The 14,327-nt window shown below is 35.8% G+C and overlaps 2 protein-coding genes across 3 annotated transcripts; one reads left to right on the forward strand and one right to left on the reverse strand.

Moving 5' to 3' along the window:
* The first annotated feature begins 2,690 nt into the window (after positions 1–2,690).
* LOC105176207 (MRG family protein) lies at positions 2,691–11,193 on the forward strand. Of its 2 annotated transcripts, none has more exons than XM_011098936.3 (11): positions 2,691–3,170; positions 4,852–4,905; positions 5,120–5,133; positions 6,698–6,843; positions 6,941–6,976; positions 7,301–7,341; positions 7,987–8,085; positions 8,877–8,956; positions 9,639–9,808; positions 10,036–10,120; positions 10,817–11,193. In XM_011098936.3, exons 1-11 carry the CDS (start codon positions 3,030–3,032, stop codon positions 10,896–10,898), a joined length of 948 nt encoding a protein of 315 aa, XP_011097238.1. In that variant the 5' UTR covers positions 2,691–3,029; the 3' UTR covers positions 10,899–11,193. The 2 variants fall into 2 exon arrangements, with proteins under 2 accessions (XP_011097238.1, XP_088733144.1); XM_088877018.1 differs by having other exon boundaries at positions 3,031–3,170; positions 4,852–4,970.
* A 1,364-nt stretch (positions 11,194–12,557) lies between these two features.
* On the reverse strand, positions 12,558–13,971 carry MYBR1 (myb domain protein r1). Its single transcript, XM_020698595.2, has one exon. The coding sequence runs from the start codon at positions 13,850–13,852 to the stop codon at positions 12,848–12,850; it is 1,005 nt and encodes a 334-aa protein (XP_020554254.2). The 5' UTR covers positions 13,853–13,971; the 3' UTR covers positions 12,558–12,847.
* Between the last annotated feature and the right edge of the window lie 356 nt (positions 13,972–14,327).

A 14,327-nucleotide genomic window follows, 5' to 3' on the forward strand; every position in this document is an offset into this window, starting at 1 on the left:
TATTTAAGAGTTATTTAATGTGATATTTTTCACATATGTATAGCATGTGATATTTTTCTGACAGAAAAACCAACAAAAAAAGGTCATATGTGGAAAATTTTAAATTTCATAAAGTTGAGATGGTAAATTTACACAAAAAAAAAATCGATAATAAAATATATAAACGGGCATAATTCAAATGACAAAATATAATTTACGTTAATTTATAAATGTTAAGAACCAAAATTTAAAACATAGGGACCAAAAGTCCTTTCATGAATCTAGCCCTCAGTTGAGATTCAAACAACAAAGGTTGAATTCAAACATATGCATGGTCGTGGTCCCAAAAATAGAATTATATTTGCATGAATATGTGAATTTAATTCGCCATTACGCATGCAGCCTCTACAACTCAGGAAACTCAATGCTGCCCAATTTAGACTCGCAATCTCTCATATTTCAAGCATTCGGAACTCCCCGTGCAACTTCCCCTTTCCCCTAAATTAATATTGAAATTTTTCGGTATTCATTACAAATCTCCGTGTGCACGGAAAATCATAAATTTATCTTAAAAATAACATTCAGCTTAGCCAGAAAGAATCGAACACACAACTTTTTAATATAAAATTTCGGATTAAATTTATGTATTGCATCTTTTATTTCATTTCACATACATGTATATAAAAAATCATTCCTTAGATAAAATGAATGACGTAAATTTTATACATCTAAATATAAGATGCAACATGAAGCAAAATAGAAAATCCAGCGTTGACTCTCCTGAACTAATATCCACATTGATGGCAAGTATACATACATAAATTCAATGTTCCAACTCTGACGTCTGCCAATTTGAATGGTGCAAATAGCCTCCACTCCCAGTCAAGAAATCCCATAGTATAAATACTCCTCCTTTCCCCAACAATTAACACAACAAAGCCATTTGAACTTCTCAACTCAATTCTCACACATACACATACACCTACGTACACATATATACATTTCTGTTGTTCTTCGTCCAACTCTCTCTTCAAAATGTCCAATGTAGTGAAAAATTCTATCAACTTCTCGATCATCGTCGTCCTCTTTCTGATGCTCAGCTCAGTTTTCTTTGTGACTGAGGCCCGTCGTCTCAATGCTGCCCCAAAAATTCATGGATTTTCCATCAATGCCATCAAGGCGGGGCCGAGTCCAGGGGATGGACACAAGTACGTTAACGTTCACACTCTCGGAGGAGTCAAGGAATCCGGTCCGAGCCCTGGTGACGGGCACAAGTATACAAAAGCTAAGACGCTTGGAGGAATCAAGGACTCGGGCCCTAGCCCTGGAGCAGGACACTAGACAGCTAGTACTCGATAATTCATATATTTATAAATATAAATTTAGATATAGATATAAATATAGACACATAGTTCACACTTACTATATAATTCTTTATTGGAGTTTAATACTTGTAATTATATAGTTTACCATTCTTTCCAAGTCATTTTGGTTTTCTTTATTATTATTATTATTTTTTTATTAAAGTTGTATTTAACAATGAACTACACATTCTTAGGGATGTGTAATTTATGGTAGTAATGATCAATAAAGAACATTTCCATGAGACGAATGTGGTGCATGTCTTGATACTGTAGAAGAGATAATTTTTTTGTTTCATAATTTACATTTATTACATTTAGAGTCACATTGTTTATGAAATTTTTGAAAATGGTTCTATAACTTGCAAAAGTTTAATTTTTAGTCCTTTTACCAACTTCAATTAGAAAATTAAAATGGAAAAACTCTTATGCAAGGAAAACAACCATGTAACTTGCACGTGATTTTTCTCGTCAATTTTCTAATAGAAGTTGGCAAGATCACTAAAAGTGACTTTTTTTAAAAAAATCCAAAGATTATTTTTGAAATTTTGTAAGCAATGGAATTAAAAGTATACATGACTTAAGTTATGAGATGAAAAGTGAAAATTACACATGACTTAAGAGTGTACTTAATGTGGACTGGTGCAGTTTTTAAAAAGTTTAGCCCAAGCCCAACACGTTAAAAACACACTTTGCGGTCTTATTGGTTTGGGATAATTTTTGCGGTCTTTAGTATAAAATCAATCACTTGTATAATTATATTAGTATTTTATGACAAATTATACTTTGATTAAATTATTTTTTCATAATAAATGCATTTTTCTGTATGATAATTAGCAAAAAGAATATAAATATATGAGATATCGGTTACAATGTTTAAAAAATAAACACTTATACATGGTTATTCATTTATTATAGAAGAATACATATAAATAAAAGAACTTATCAATTTTCTTTTTATGAATAATATTGTGAAAAAGTCTTTATTTTGAATTAAACTTCATAAGAAACTGATCATAATAATATATAAATGTTAAACAAACATTATTTGAAATAAAATAAGATTATGAAAAAAAAGATTATAACAGAATAATGATATCATCTATTTCAAGTTCTTACATTTATCAACAGCATAAAAAATATAGAAAATTACCAATAACCAAGAATTAATTAACTAATTGATCTCATTTTTTGGGTAGGAAATTAGGAATCCGAATTAGATTGTCTCTCTAAATTTTATTATAGTTTTGGTTTCATTTAGTATATACAAAATAAGATGTACAATATTTTTAAACAAAATAAATATATAATCTTTGAATATATAGAGTGACATAAAAATAGTAAAGACTTATAACTGCAAAAATTAATTGAATAGGAATGGAGATCTGGCGCACGGTTAGGCAAGATCTATGAGTGTATATCAGAACTTGTTTGGCGACCCGGATGTGCGGGTTCGGGCACAAACTATAGCTATATAAGATTCGTTCCACCCGTCGCCAAATTTGAAACTGGAAAGAAGTGGGAAAGATTGAAGTCTCTGCTCACAGCATGAAGCATTGCAGCAAATTTGGCAAGGAAGGACGGAGAGTTCTCTGATTCTTTCTTGCTTTTCATATCAGTTGTCAGAGGAGAGAAGTAATTTATCGGAGCAAGTCTTTGGGGACGAATAACAAAATTGCGAAGAAGAAAATGGTGAGCAGTTCCAAGGGAGAGTCGGCGAGCGACGGCGAGAATTCCTCCGGGGACGCGCCGGAGTCCGGCTCTAAGAGCTTATTCTCTGAAGGGGAGAAAGTTCTTGCTTATCACGGACCCCGTATCTACGAAGCCAAGGCATGCCCTAATATCCATTTCTCCTAGGGTTTTCGGTCTCGTTAACTGAAGTACTTTTGGATTTTTATTACGGTTGTTTTGTTTATCTTGTGGTAAATTATTCAAGTTCTGTGGTTTTGTTTGGTTTAGCTGGTTTGACCATGACTCTGGAATTTTAATTCTACTCGAAGAGTTGGTTGATTTACTGTTCAATCAATAAAAAGTTAAATTGAATCTCAAATTTTCAACTATTGGTTTCTTTCTGTTAACGCCAGCGATTGTGGATCGTGGGTGTAGAGTAATGTTGTGGGTTTAGAATTCTTGCCTAATTGTTTGTGGTTTGGCTTTTTCCATGCTGTGGATGACTATTGTTTTTGAATGCAATGGGATATGAGTCAATTTCTGAAAGAAGAGAGAAGGAGGCTTGCATATCTAACTAGGAGATATTTGTGCTTGTTTGGGTGGATGCATATCTAAATGTCACGAACCCATGATCAAAAGATTGATATTTATTATGCAGGTTCATCTGCATTTGTGCCGCAACATGTGTTTAATAAGTACGCGTGTCTTGTGCTGGGCCTAATATTATGAGGAATCTCAAATGTGAATAGATATTTCTATTTCTGTTAGCACCAATATCTATGAGTGGTGAGTGTAGAATAGATGTGCAGTTTTCTTTTTAGGATTAAATAGTTTTAGGGTTCAGTATATCCATGCAACATACAAGTAGTTTATTGAATGTATCTCGGGTATGAATCACTTCTTTGAAGGAAAGAGGGTTAGGCTAGCATATGTACATAGAGGACATTTGGACCTGTATATGCATATATACATGTAACGAATTTTGACCTGGATACTTATGATCGTGTATGTTCATCTGCATTTGTGCCTGGACACGTGTTTAAATGTCTAAAACATGTATATATTTTCTGGTGGCCAGTATTTGTTTCCAATTATGTACGAAGTAATGAATGTGATATATAAGTTGTGTATTTGTAATGCGTAAATGTGGCTGGCATAACGGATTTTTTGAGTTGAAGTAATTGCATTATGCTATGTATTTATTCAATTGCTTTGAGGTATCACCTTTTGAGGTATATAGCATCAGAAATGTTTCTAATTCTCACCCCTTAAATATTTTCTGTACAAGTTTCCCCTTTGATAACAACCTTCTTTTGGCATTTGGTAACAATCATGCCTAATCATTGTACCTTAATAAAGGTTCACCCATGTCAAATCAGGGCTGGGAAATTGGTTCTAGGAAAAAGAAACACAGAAGTTGCTTATTTGCAATTATAGAGCTTTCAGCTTATGCACTTTCACTTGGGATATTATGTCCTCCATTACAACGTCTCACAACACATTGCAATTTAGTGATTTGGTTGGTCTCTCTATGTAAGTCGTGTTAAGATTCTGGAGGACCACAATGTGGCACCTAAATTTGCAAAATTTTATAAAGATCCTTTGGCCTTAGATTTTTTTGTAATTGTGATGGAATCTTGTCTTAACCATGAATGTGATTTGTTTACTTTGTTGCTGCTGTTCATATGAATCATGCGTTAATGTATCATTATTGAGGATCTCAGTTTGTTTTAGCATTTATTTGCTATATATCATCTGCATCTTTATATACCTATTTACTTCTATTTTTCTCTGTCCAATATAGTAATGTTTAAATTAATTGCTCTTTGGTGTATGTAAGGTTCAAAAAGCAGAGTTCCGGAAGAACGAATGGAGATATTTTGTCCATTACCTTGTAAGATTAATAACCGGCTCTTCATTTTTCGATCTGGACAATTTGCTTTGTGTTTTCATTACCTGGTATCCTCTGTTTTTAACTTTCTGTATGGTTTTCTTTCCCAATCCTTTATTTGGTCAATCAAAATCATGTTGTCCTGGCGTTATTTTTTAATGAATAACTGCTTTCTTTCTGTCATGGCATACGGTAACGGATTGATTATTTTTTGCAGGGTTGGAATAAAAAGTGAGTTTACTGATGCAGCATACCAAATGAATTTCTGTTTCTTACCAGATGAGAAAATAAAAGTAGCGCTATTCCCCCTTCCCACGCGCTCCATCCATAGGATTTCTTTTTGTTTATCAAACTTCAATATCTGATATCTGTCTCCTTTTCTTATATATATCTTCTCTTTTGATTTTTCTAGATTGATGTGATAACTGATCAGGTATAATACCTCATACTCTTTTAGATAACACTCAAGACAAGTTAGTTTCTTCCTAATGTCATTTTGTTTCATGTGTGCACGTGAGAGGTAATACATCCTTAATTTGTAAGGCTGAATTGAGAAGACATCCACATAGAAGAAGATTAATATAATAGCAATTAAAATGAAAAACTAAGAGGTCAAAGTGAAGAAATATGTGAATAGTTTGTTATCTCATTTCAGTTACAATAGTTTTAAGGAGATCTTGAAAATGGATCATGGTGAAAGCACTTGGTGAGAGGTTCTTGAGCTTCACAATGCTCATGTGAGAAAACCACTAGGTTTAAATTTGGTGGTTTCAGAGATTAGATTCTTCATGAATTGGGAGCAAAATTTTATATGACAGGAAAGATTGATGAAGGAATTGTTGAACTGGTTGTATGAATGAGTAAAATGTAAAATTTTCATTTCTCTGTAGCTTCTTCAGTTGGTTTTGGTGGTTCCAAAGCATGTCTATGTAATATCTTCATTGTATACAGCCTTTGTTCTGATGTTTTTCTTGGATTGATCTCTATGTAAGTACTGGATCGTAACTCCTTAATGCCTTCCACTGAAGATTGCTTGCGCTGGTGTGAAGAAGTATCTCAAGCAAGTAAAAGTATCTTTCAAAAATTAATGTATATGTAGGCAATGATTTATTAGTTTCCCAGGTACTCGATCTGAGGTCTTCCATTGTAGGAAGCTGGTCACTTTATGACATCCACTTGCAATGGCCTAGTTTTGGTGATTGTTAATGTCATAGGTCAATCAGTTCCTGGATTGTCATATTCCATCTGGGTTGTTGGCTGATTTTTGGGATTCATGTCTGTATATTGAGGTCTCACGCACATTGGGGTCCCTGAGAGTTCTTCATGTGCCAGAGGGTTGTCTTAGTGTTCTGAGTGCTTCTTCCAGTGCATTAATTGGTTCTTAGGCTAGCCATCTTGTGACCAATAAATTATGATAGTATTTTAGCATTAATATTGAGCTGGTTTCTCACCCCTCCTCTTTTTCTAACCCTTGATAATTTTTGGTAGGAACCCTGTCTATGAATAGAGTTTCATCATTGCTTTGTAATATAGTTTCCCGATCCGTATCAAACAGACCTTTTCTCCTTGTGTTTCAAAATGTGGACAAAACCTTTATGTTTTTTTCCCCTGGTTAAAATTAGATTTCTTTTGATTAAGTGGCAATCAAGAGCCTAGCAGTAGATACTACATTGATATTAGTATTTATTTTCTTTTTTTATAATCAAATCCTACTGGTAAAGTTCTTTTTAAAGATAAAATGTTGATTGTTCTAGTATGTACAAAATCACCAAGTCTTAAATATCTTGCCAATTAGTTGGGATGAATGGGTAGGCATGGATCGCTTGATGAAACATACTGAAGAGAATATTCAGAAGCAACAGGCCCTTGATAAGAAAGCTGGTGTCGACAAGAATACTAAATCAGGGCGTTCAGCACAAACAAAACCAAAAGGTTCAGCTGGTATGTCTGTTGTCTTTGGTCGGATAATTCTTTAGAAAATCTTGACAGCTGGTGTGTATGGATTAACTTAGTACTGTTGCTCTTGTGGATTTCGCAGATGCTAAAGTTGATAAAGAGGAGGCAAAGAATATAGGCATGTATTAGTTTCTACATTTTCTATACTTATCCTCTTGCACCTTCCATGTCCTCCTGGAAGATTGCTTGTCTCAATCTAGCCAATTTTAATCATGTGCTTTTGATGGGTCATCTTTTGACATTGAAGTAATAGCAGAACATATCTTGGCGCATTTTAAGTAGGCTAAGTGAGAGTGTGAACTCTATTGTTCGTGCAATAATATTAGGATTTAGGTGGAGCCGGCATGTTGACTGAATGAGAACATTTGGCATTATCCACTTTAATTTTCTAATAAACATGTTCCGTGCACAAACTGACCTATTTCTCTCTATGATATTGTAGTTGCCAAGGGGAAGAAGAGAAAGGCTGATTCAGGCATTGAGGTTCGTCCTGACTTGTAGTTGACATCCTTCAAGTTTCGTTCAAGGTCATATGGTTGTTAGGATGATTAAAGATTCGCTGAAACCTGCTTATGCTTATATTGCTCTCAGCTTCGTTGTTTATTTTTTTTCACACCATCAGTTTGAGCTACCTTGCCTTCTTAGCAGTCAATATTCATTAACTTACTGGAAGATAGTGGCTTTGATGTAGGATATCTCCATCTCCAGATGGGTTTATGTTTTGTGTTTCACATTCTAGGCACATACTCCTCATCATCACCTTTAGATCATTATAATGTGGAGACTAAGATAGAACTTATATAAACTAGTATTGTATTTTCAGCTTCAATTGATTTTTCTCCCATTCTCTCTCTAGAGCCCAATTCATCATTTGCACATGGTTACTTATGCTACTTTGCTGCTGTAGCCGTAGCTTAATTTAGTGTAGAGCAATAGCATTATTCTACTATCTAAAGTCATTACATTTCAGCTTCATCTTACTTGCAAAGTTCTGCTCTTCTCTTTTCAAGTGTTAGGCTTTTTACCAGCTCGTCAATAGAATTTTAGCATTGGAGATGCTGTCAAATACTAAAAGTTGCAGACGTATTCTTTGTACTGATTAACCTGTTCTGGTCTTTGCATTGTTAGGACAATCCAGCAACAGAGAAGCTCATCAAGATCCAAATTCCACCAAATCTAAAGAAGCAATTAGTTGATGATTGGGAGTTTATCACTCAGCAGAACAAGGTACTTTTATTTGTTAGCTAGAGAAATACAAACACACACATCCCAAGGGAAAAGAAAGAAATTGCATTAATTCAGTGCAAGCTATGATAGCAAGCAATAAGAAAATACTAATGAAGAAGATTCATGCATGAGAGCAGAAGTTGAAAAACACCCCTTATATTTTTACATATCAATTTGAGAAGGTTAACTGTTTCAAGACAGAAACTAAATTGTTCTTTTTTGGTTTAAATTTGATGTGTAATTGTGACATTAACATGAGAATGAAAATTAGTTTATTGAATATGTGTTTGACAAATTGCACATACTTTCTTTAATTCTGAATTAACCTGGCTAAAGAGTGAAGACTTTCACGAGGTCTTTGCTTGCAAACTATCTAATTAGTGTTTTCCTTCTGTACTTGAAGAAAATTTATTCAACTTAAATTCCTTTTCGAAAAATAATGATGATGGATTATGCTTATATTTGTCTTGCAAAAAAATAACGGACTATTGTCATCTGTTTTTTGCAATATGAAACGGGATGATGTTGTGGCTAATATAAAGTGCTATTAGGATGAAATCATTGTTATTAATGGCCTGATTTTGTTCTCTGTAAATTTTACATAAGCATGCGTTCTTGTGGCTTATCATGAAGCTTTCATGTGTTGAGTGCAGTTCTGGGTTTTGTTCGAGGTCCTTTAGAGAGACTGTGATTGCCTATTGATTTGTCCGAGCGACCTGGTTATTTAATGTTTAGTGTCTGTGTTATGGTACAAGTAAAATGAACATTTGAAGGTTCTTCTTTTCCTGCAGCTTGTCAAACTCCCAAGATCTCCAAGTGTTGATGAAATATTGACAAAATATCTTGAATACAGGTCCAAGAAGGATGGCATGTGAGTCCCTTATCTGCAACTTTCTAGTGGATAAAACATTCTGGTGTATTTCCCTGCTCTCTGAAACATGCATAAGCTCATTTAGAGGTCTAGTTTCAATGGGGTGATAAACTCCTTCCAGTAAATAAAGGGTTGAGCCAAAAACTTTTTTTACTTATTAACTATTTAATATATGTATTTCTTGGTGGCCGGTGTTGATAAAAATAACATGGTCAAACTGCAAGTTGATTGATATGATATTTATTAACTTCGAGGGATTGCATTAGAGACAGAATGCAGGGCCAATTCCGTAAATTCAGTTTTCTCAGCTTACTTGTCATGTTGAGAATTTACCCTCTTGGAATTCGATTAGACTGGATTTGATAATTGGTTTCAATTCTTCAAATATCTGTTTCTGAAGTTTTACTTTCAGTCCCTTAGTTCAATTCCTAATGCGATACTTTCCCATTTGAATCTTCTAGGCGCTAGGTCGGCAAGTAATTCACTGTTTGTTAAAAATGTTCTTTGAAAAATTTCAACTGTGTGCATATGGTAATTCTGGGAATAACCATTCTCATTTTCAATTGGCCTAAATTGATTTCTTACTGTAGTGGTACAAGTATCTGATTTGAGTAACTAAGATTTTGTTTCTAAAAATAGAATTTGAGATGGGTTCCCTTAGTAATGTATTGCATGAATACAGGATGACTGATGCAGTTGGAGAAATTTTGAATGGGTTACGATCTTATTTTGACAAAGCATTGCCCACCATTCTTTTGTACAAAAAGGAGCGGCAACAGTATCGAGAGGCAATTTCAGATAATGTCTCTCCATCGAGTGTATATGGAGCTGAACACTTGTTGCGACTCTTTGGTATGCTTTTCCTCTATTTATTTGAGCAAATTGTATTATTCATGGAGACTTTTGATTTTGAGAATTTTGTTCCTTATCTTGTTAGGCAATTCCTATTTGTTAAGATATAGTAGAAACATCTATTATTCTAAGACAATGTGCTTCTTGTTGAAGTTTCACCTTGTTGACAAGAAAATATCTCTGCTGCTGTTGGACATGGTGTTTATTAGTACTTCTTTTATTGGCAGTGAAGTTGCCAGAATTATTGGGATATGTGAAAATTGAAGAGGAGACTTTGATTCGGTTGCAGCAGAAATTGCTCGAATTTCTCAAGTATGCTCTATAATCTTTTTGTTTAATTCATGTCATTGATTACTCTGGTTCTGCTATTAGATATTTGCCCATGCAGAAAAATAATCAAAATATCATTTCTACCATGACCCTGATGAGATCAAGGTTACTTCAGATTAACTTAATATTTTCTCCTATCAAAAAAATAATATGAATGAAGAATAACCAATACTGAGTCCAGTTTGTTTTCATTAGTCATTTCTAGGAGTATAAGATGGCTTTTCACTGTTTACCTTTTTCTTTTGGATAAGTTTTTTCATTTATTTCAAGGTCTTCCTCTTTTATTATTGGCTCTCAGTCCTGCTTTCCTTGTGAAAAGGTGCACGTCCTTATGGAGAAGAAAGTTATTTCTCACTACCATATGATAAATTTATTTTCTTACACAATACTGCCATTTCAGTCTACCACTGGATTCTACTTGCAGCGACTTTTTGAAACTCATACACAGTTTGTAGTATCATGTAGAACTAGAATCACAATATTTTGGTCTGTCACAAGAGTCACGTCATTGCTTCAAACTTTCGTAGTTGCTTTAGTTGAATTTCTTTTCCTGTTGATGTCGACCTTGGTTCTGGTTCCTTGTTTCAGTTTTCAGATTGATTGTTTCTCTTGAACCTGGGAGTACTTTTCATTCCAAAGCTGAATGACACTATTACTTGGGTTATTCTTTATATGTAGGTTTCTGCAGAATAACCAGAGCACTTTCTTCCTTGCTTCTTATGATGGCCCTGAAGGAGGTGGCAAAGGGAAGGATAATTGACTCAAAAACCGACTGACGTGCCAGTTATAATTCTAGCTTTTGATATTAGGTCTAGCAGAATGGTTGGTATAGTCACTGATAAACACCAATTTGTTGTTGTAACTACAGATCCTTCTTTCCGTCTGTCTTCATTTGACAAGTTGCACTTGTTCTAGGTGGCAGAAGAACGCTTTCCATTTTTAAACTAAAAGCATAAACTGTGTGCATAATATGTTGAAGAGCATCAATTGAGATGACTTCTTTGCATTTTCAGATACTACCTATAATGTATAAAGTGTTTGCAACTTGTGCTGCACCTTTGTAGTCACACATCATTGTTCATTCTTGCTGGTTTTGGAATCGGACAGGTAAAACTTGTACTAAATTTGATTACATTTCTTTGATCTTTTCGTCAATTGATTTATCAAATGTTTACATGTTAGGGTTTTAGATGTTACCCATATCGATGCTCGTGCTCATATTCAAAATATTTATCTCAATAGGTTTGAATTCGTCTATGGATCTGGGTTAGGATCTAGGTAATAGTTTCACAATGGGCCCTAAATCAGACTTATTTAGATGGAAGCCTACGAATTTCGCTTGGAAGACAGTCTTGCTTAGCGTGGTTGAGTACATGTTTTCAACCTTACTATTATTATCTTCAAACTCTAAACTGTGACACTAAAACTCAAACCTCACTGTTGATCAAATTATTTTCCTACATTTCTTAATATATCGATTTTCCCAAATAGTTTCATCTTTCCTTACACTACTTTTGAAACTCTTAAGGTCGAAGACAAGTCCACTTTTCACTTTTTCTTCAATGCTTTCCTTACTTATTTTCATAAGAGGTAATAAACATCGACTTTTAGAGTAAAATTTGATCCAACATATTACCGTAACTGTGAGAAAGAAAGCCCAGAAACTAACAGTTAATGGATGGAATGAAACATCATCCATTTCATCATAACTCAAATGTCCAAATCCAGAAAGAGGAGATGCTCCAATCAAAATTCCATGCATTCTTTCATTTCATTGCACTCACCAAAAAAACAGATACTTTTGACTTTCCTCTGCAATATGTCTTAAATTAATCACAGAGCTCTACAGAACCATCAACCAACCAACCAACCAAAACCTGTAAGAGAAAAATGTACTTTCCATCTCACTAAAATATAATTCATCCTTGCCATTGATAGATCTAAGTCTAACCACCCTATTTATTCAAGGGCCCAGATTCCAGTTTTATCCACAATCCCCCTGTCCTCCACCTATTCTGTTTCCAAATCCAAACTTTATGGTTGTGGACTGGACAGTGCATTGATATTCTACCTCTGTGGTTCTTACAGTAAATTTGAGCCCAGAAACTGTAACCACTAAGAAGTGAATTTGCAAGGAGATGAGAATATTAATTATTTCAAAGCATATTTTCAACCAACCAATTGCAACCCAGATGTAGTGAGTGTGTGGGGATACAAACTACTTCAAATTTCAAACGACAGATGACTGACTAACCATTCTCCAACTTTCAGCATCAGCCAACTTCTTTTCTTGTCTTGATTTCAGCCCCTTTCATCATATGATTCTCCATATTACCATAATCTTTTGTTCACAACCAAAAAGGTTTCGCAAAAAACTACGAAAACAATTATAAAGCAAAAGGGTTGAAATGAAAGCAGATTGAAATTCAAATTAAATTACTTTTTTCATTTCTTGGTTCTCATTTTCTTTTTCCTTTTTTTGTTTTTTTGTCTTTTTTCCTAAAATCTGCTGGGAGATGGACAAAAAAACAGATGCAATCTCTCTTCTTCTCTCTCTTAAACTCTTGGATCCATCTCCTTTCTCTCTCACTGTACAATATGCACCAAAATGATTTCTTTTGGCCATTTTTAAGGTAAAGATCAAGAAGAAAATTCAGACTAAACAAGAAACAAAGATTGTTTCTTTTCCGGCCGTCCATTCCTAAATGATCAATCGATCCTGCTGATTCCGATGCGCTTCATTGCGGCATTCCTGAATCCCTCGTTCACATTGGCTTGTTGAACGCACATCTGCTGATACTGCTGCTGATGTTGAACGTATTGCTGCTGGTGTTGCTGCTCTAACCCCATCATATAGTTCCTCACCTCTGCCCTTATCATATCCTGCATCACCGCCATCAACTCCGCGCTGAATGGCATCTGCGCCGGTGGTGGAGCTGCCGATTTGGGAGAAGATGATTGTGGCGGTGGTGGCGGCGGCGGCGACGAGGGGGGAGTGGGCAGAACTTGAAGCAGTTGGATGGGATTAGGTGTGGGTTGAGTTGACTCGGCCCTCTGATTAGTTGATTCAGTTGACTCCACCCCGGGTAGGGAGAGGCTGAGACCAGTAGGGGGGTCGTCAGCCGACGACGGTACGATGCCGCCAGCTCTCGCCACCGGTTTATAGACATGCGAAGCCGACATCACCGCCAAACTCGAATCACTGACATCGGAGCCGGATGGGCTGCCAGGACTCAAGCAAAGACCCGACCCTGGCACGCCCGACCCGGCGCTGACGGATCTCTTTAGAGGCCGCTCCGATTGACTGAGGAACTCGTTTTTATCATCAAAATTACCTTCATCGGAGCTGAGAGAAGTGCACTTACGCTTGAGGGTGGAGTTCCAATGGTTCTTGACGGCGTTGTCGGTCCGACCGGGTAAAAGGCGGGCTATGGTAGCCCATTTGTTGCCGAACTTGGCATGAGCCCGAATTATGGTCTCGTCTTCCTCTGGTGTAAACGCGCGGTGCTCCACCTGGGGGGATAACTGGTTGCACCACCGCAGACGGCAGCTCTTCCCAGATCTTCCGGGTATGGATTTGCTGATAAGAGACCAGTTTCTGGGACCGTGCTTGTGAACCAGCTGCTGTAACAGGTCGTCCTCCTCCGGACTCCACGGCCCTTTAATCCGATCGACATCCATTTTCCTACCGCTGATATTTGCAGCCATTTTCATAGAAACATGAAACGGAATCAAGATTTGAACTTTGAGTTCCCCTTTTCAGAGGGTTCTTCAGTCTTCTCCTTGGCTATGGAGGAGATGAGTTTTATACATAGATGTATAGAGAGAGGGGAAGGGGGGGATATATATACACATATGAGATAGGAGCGTTATGTGCAGCGGGGCTTTGGGGGGTTGGGGGGGGGGGGGAGGGAGTGTTTGGGGAAACGGTTGAAAGTTGGGGGGAATGGGGTACAGCTGGCCAACGGACACGCGTTATATCACAGCTTTCTCTCATTTACACATATGCAACATTACTGTACCTATTTTTATTTTTATTTTTTGCAAAAAATGCCGCTTAGATTTTAAAATTTAAATTCACAATGATGCAAATATTTAAATTTAATTATTGAGTAAATTATAATTATTTTTTTTAAGTTTAACATAATTAAAATTATTTTTTTATTATTTAAAAAAATTATAAATACCC

The sequence above is a fragment of the Sesamum indicum genome, linkage group LG13 (genome assembly GCF_026168435.1).
Source record: "Sesamum indicum cultivar Baizhima isolate 11 linkage group LG13, ASM2616843v1, whole genome shotgun sequence".
Lineage (NCBI taxonomy): Eukaryota > Viridiplantae > Streptophyta > Magnoliopsida > Lamiales > Pedaliaceae > Sesamum > Sesamum indicum.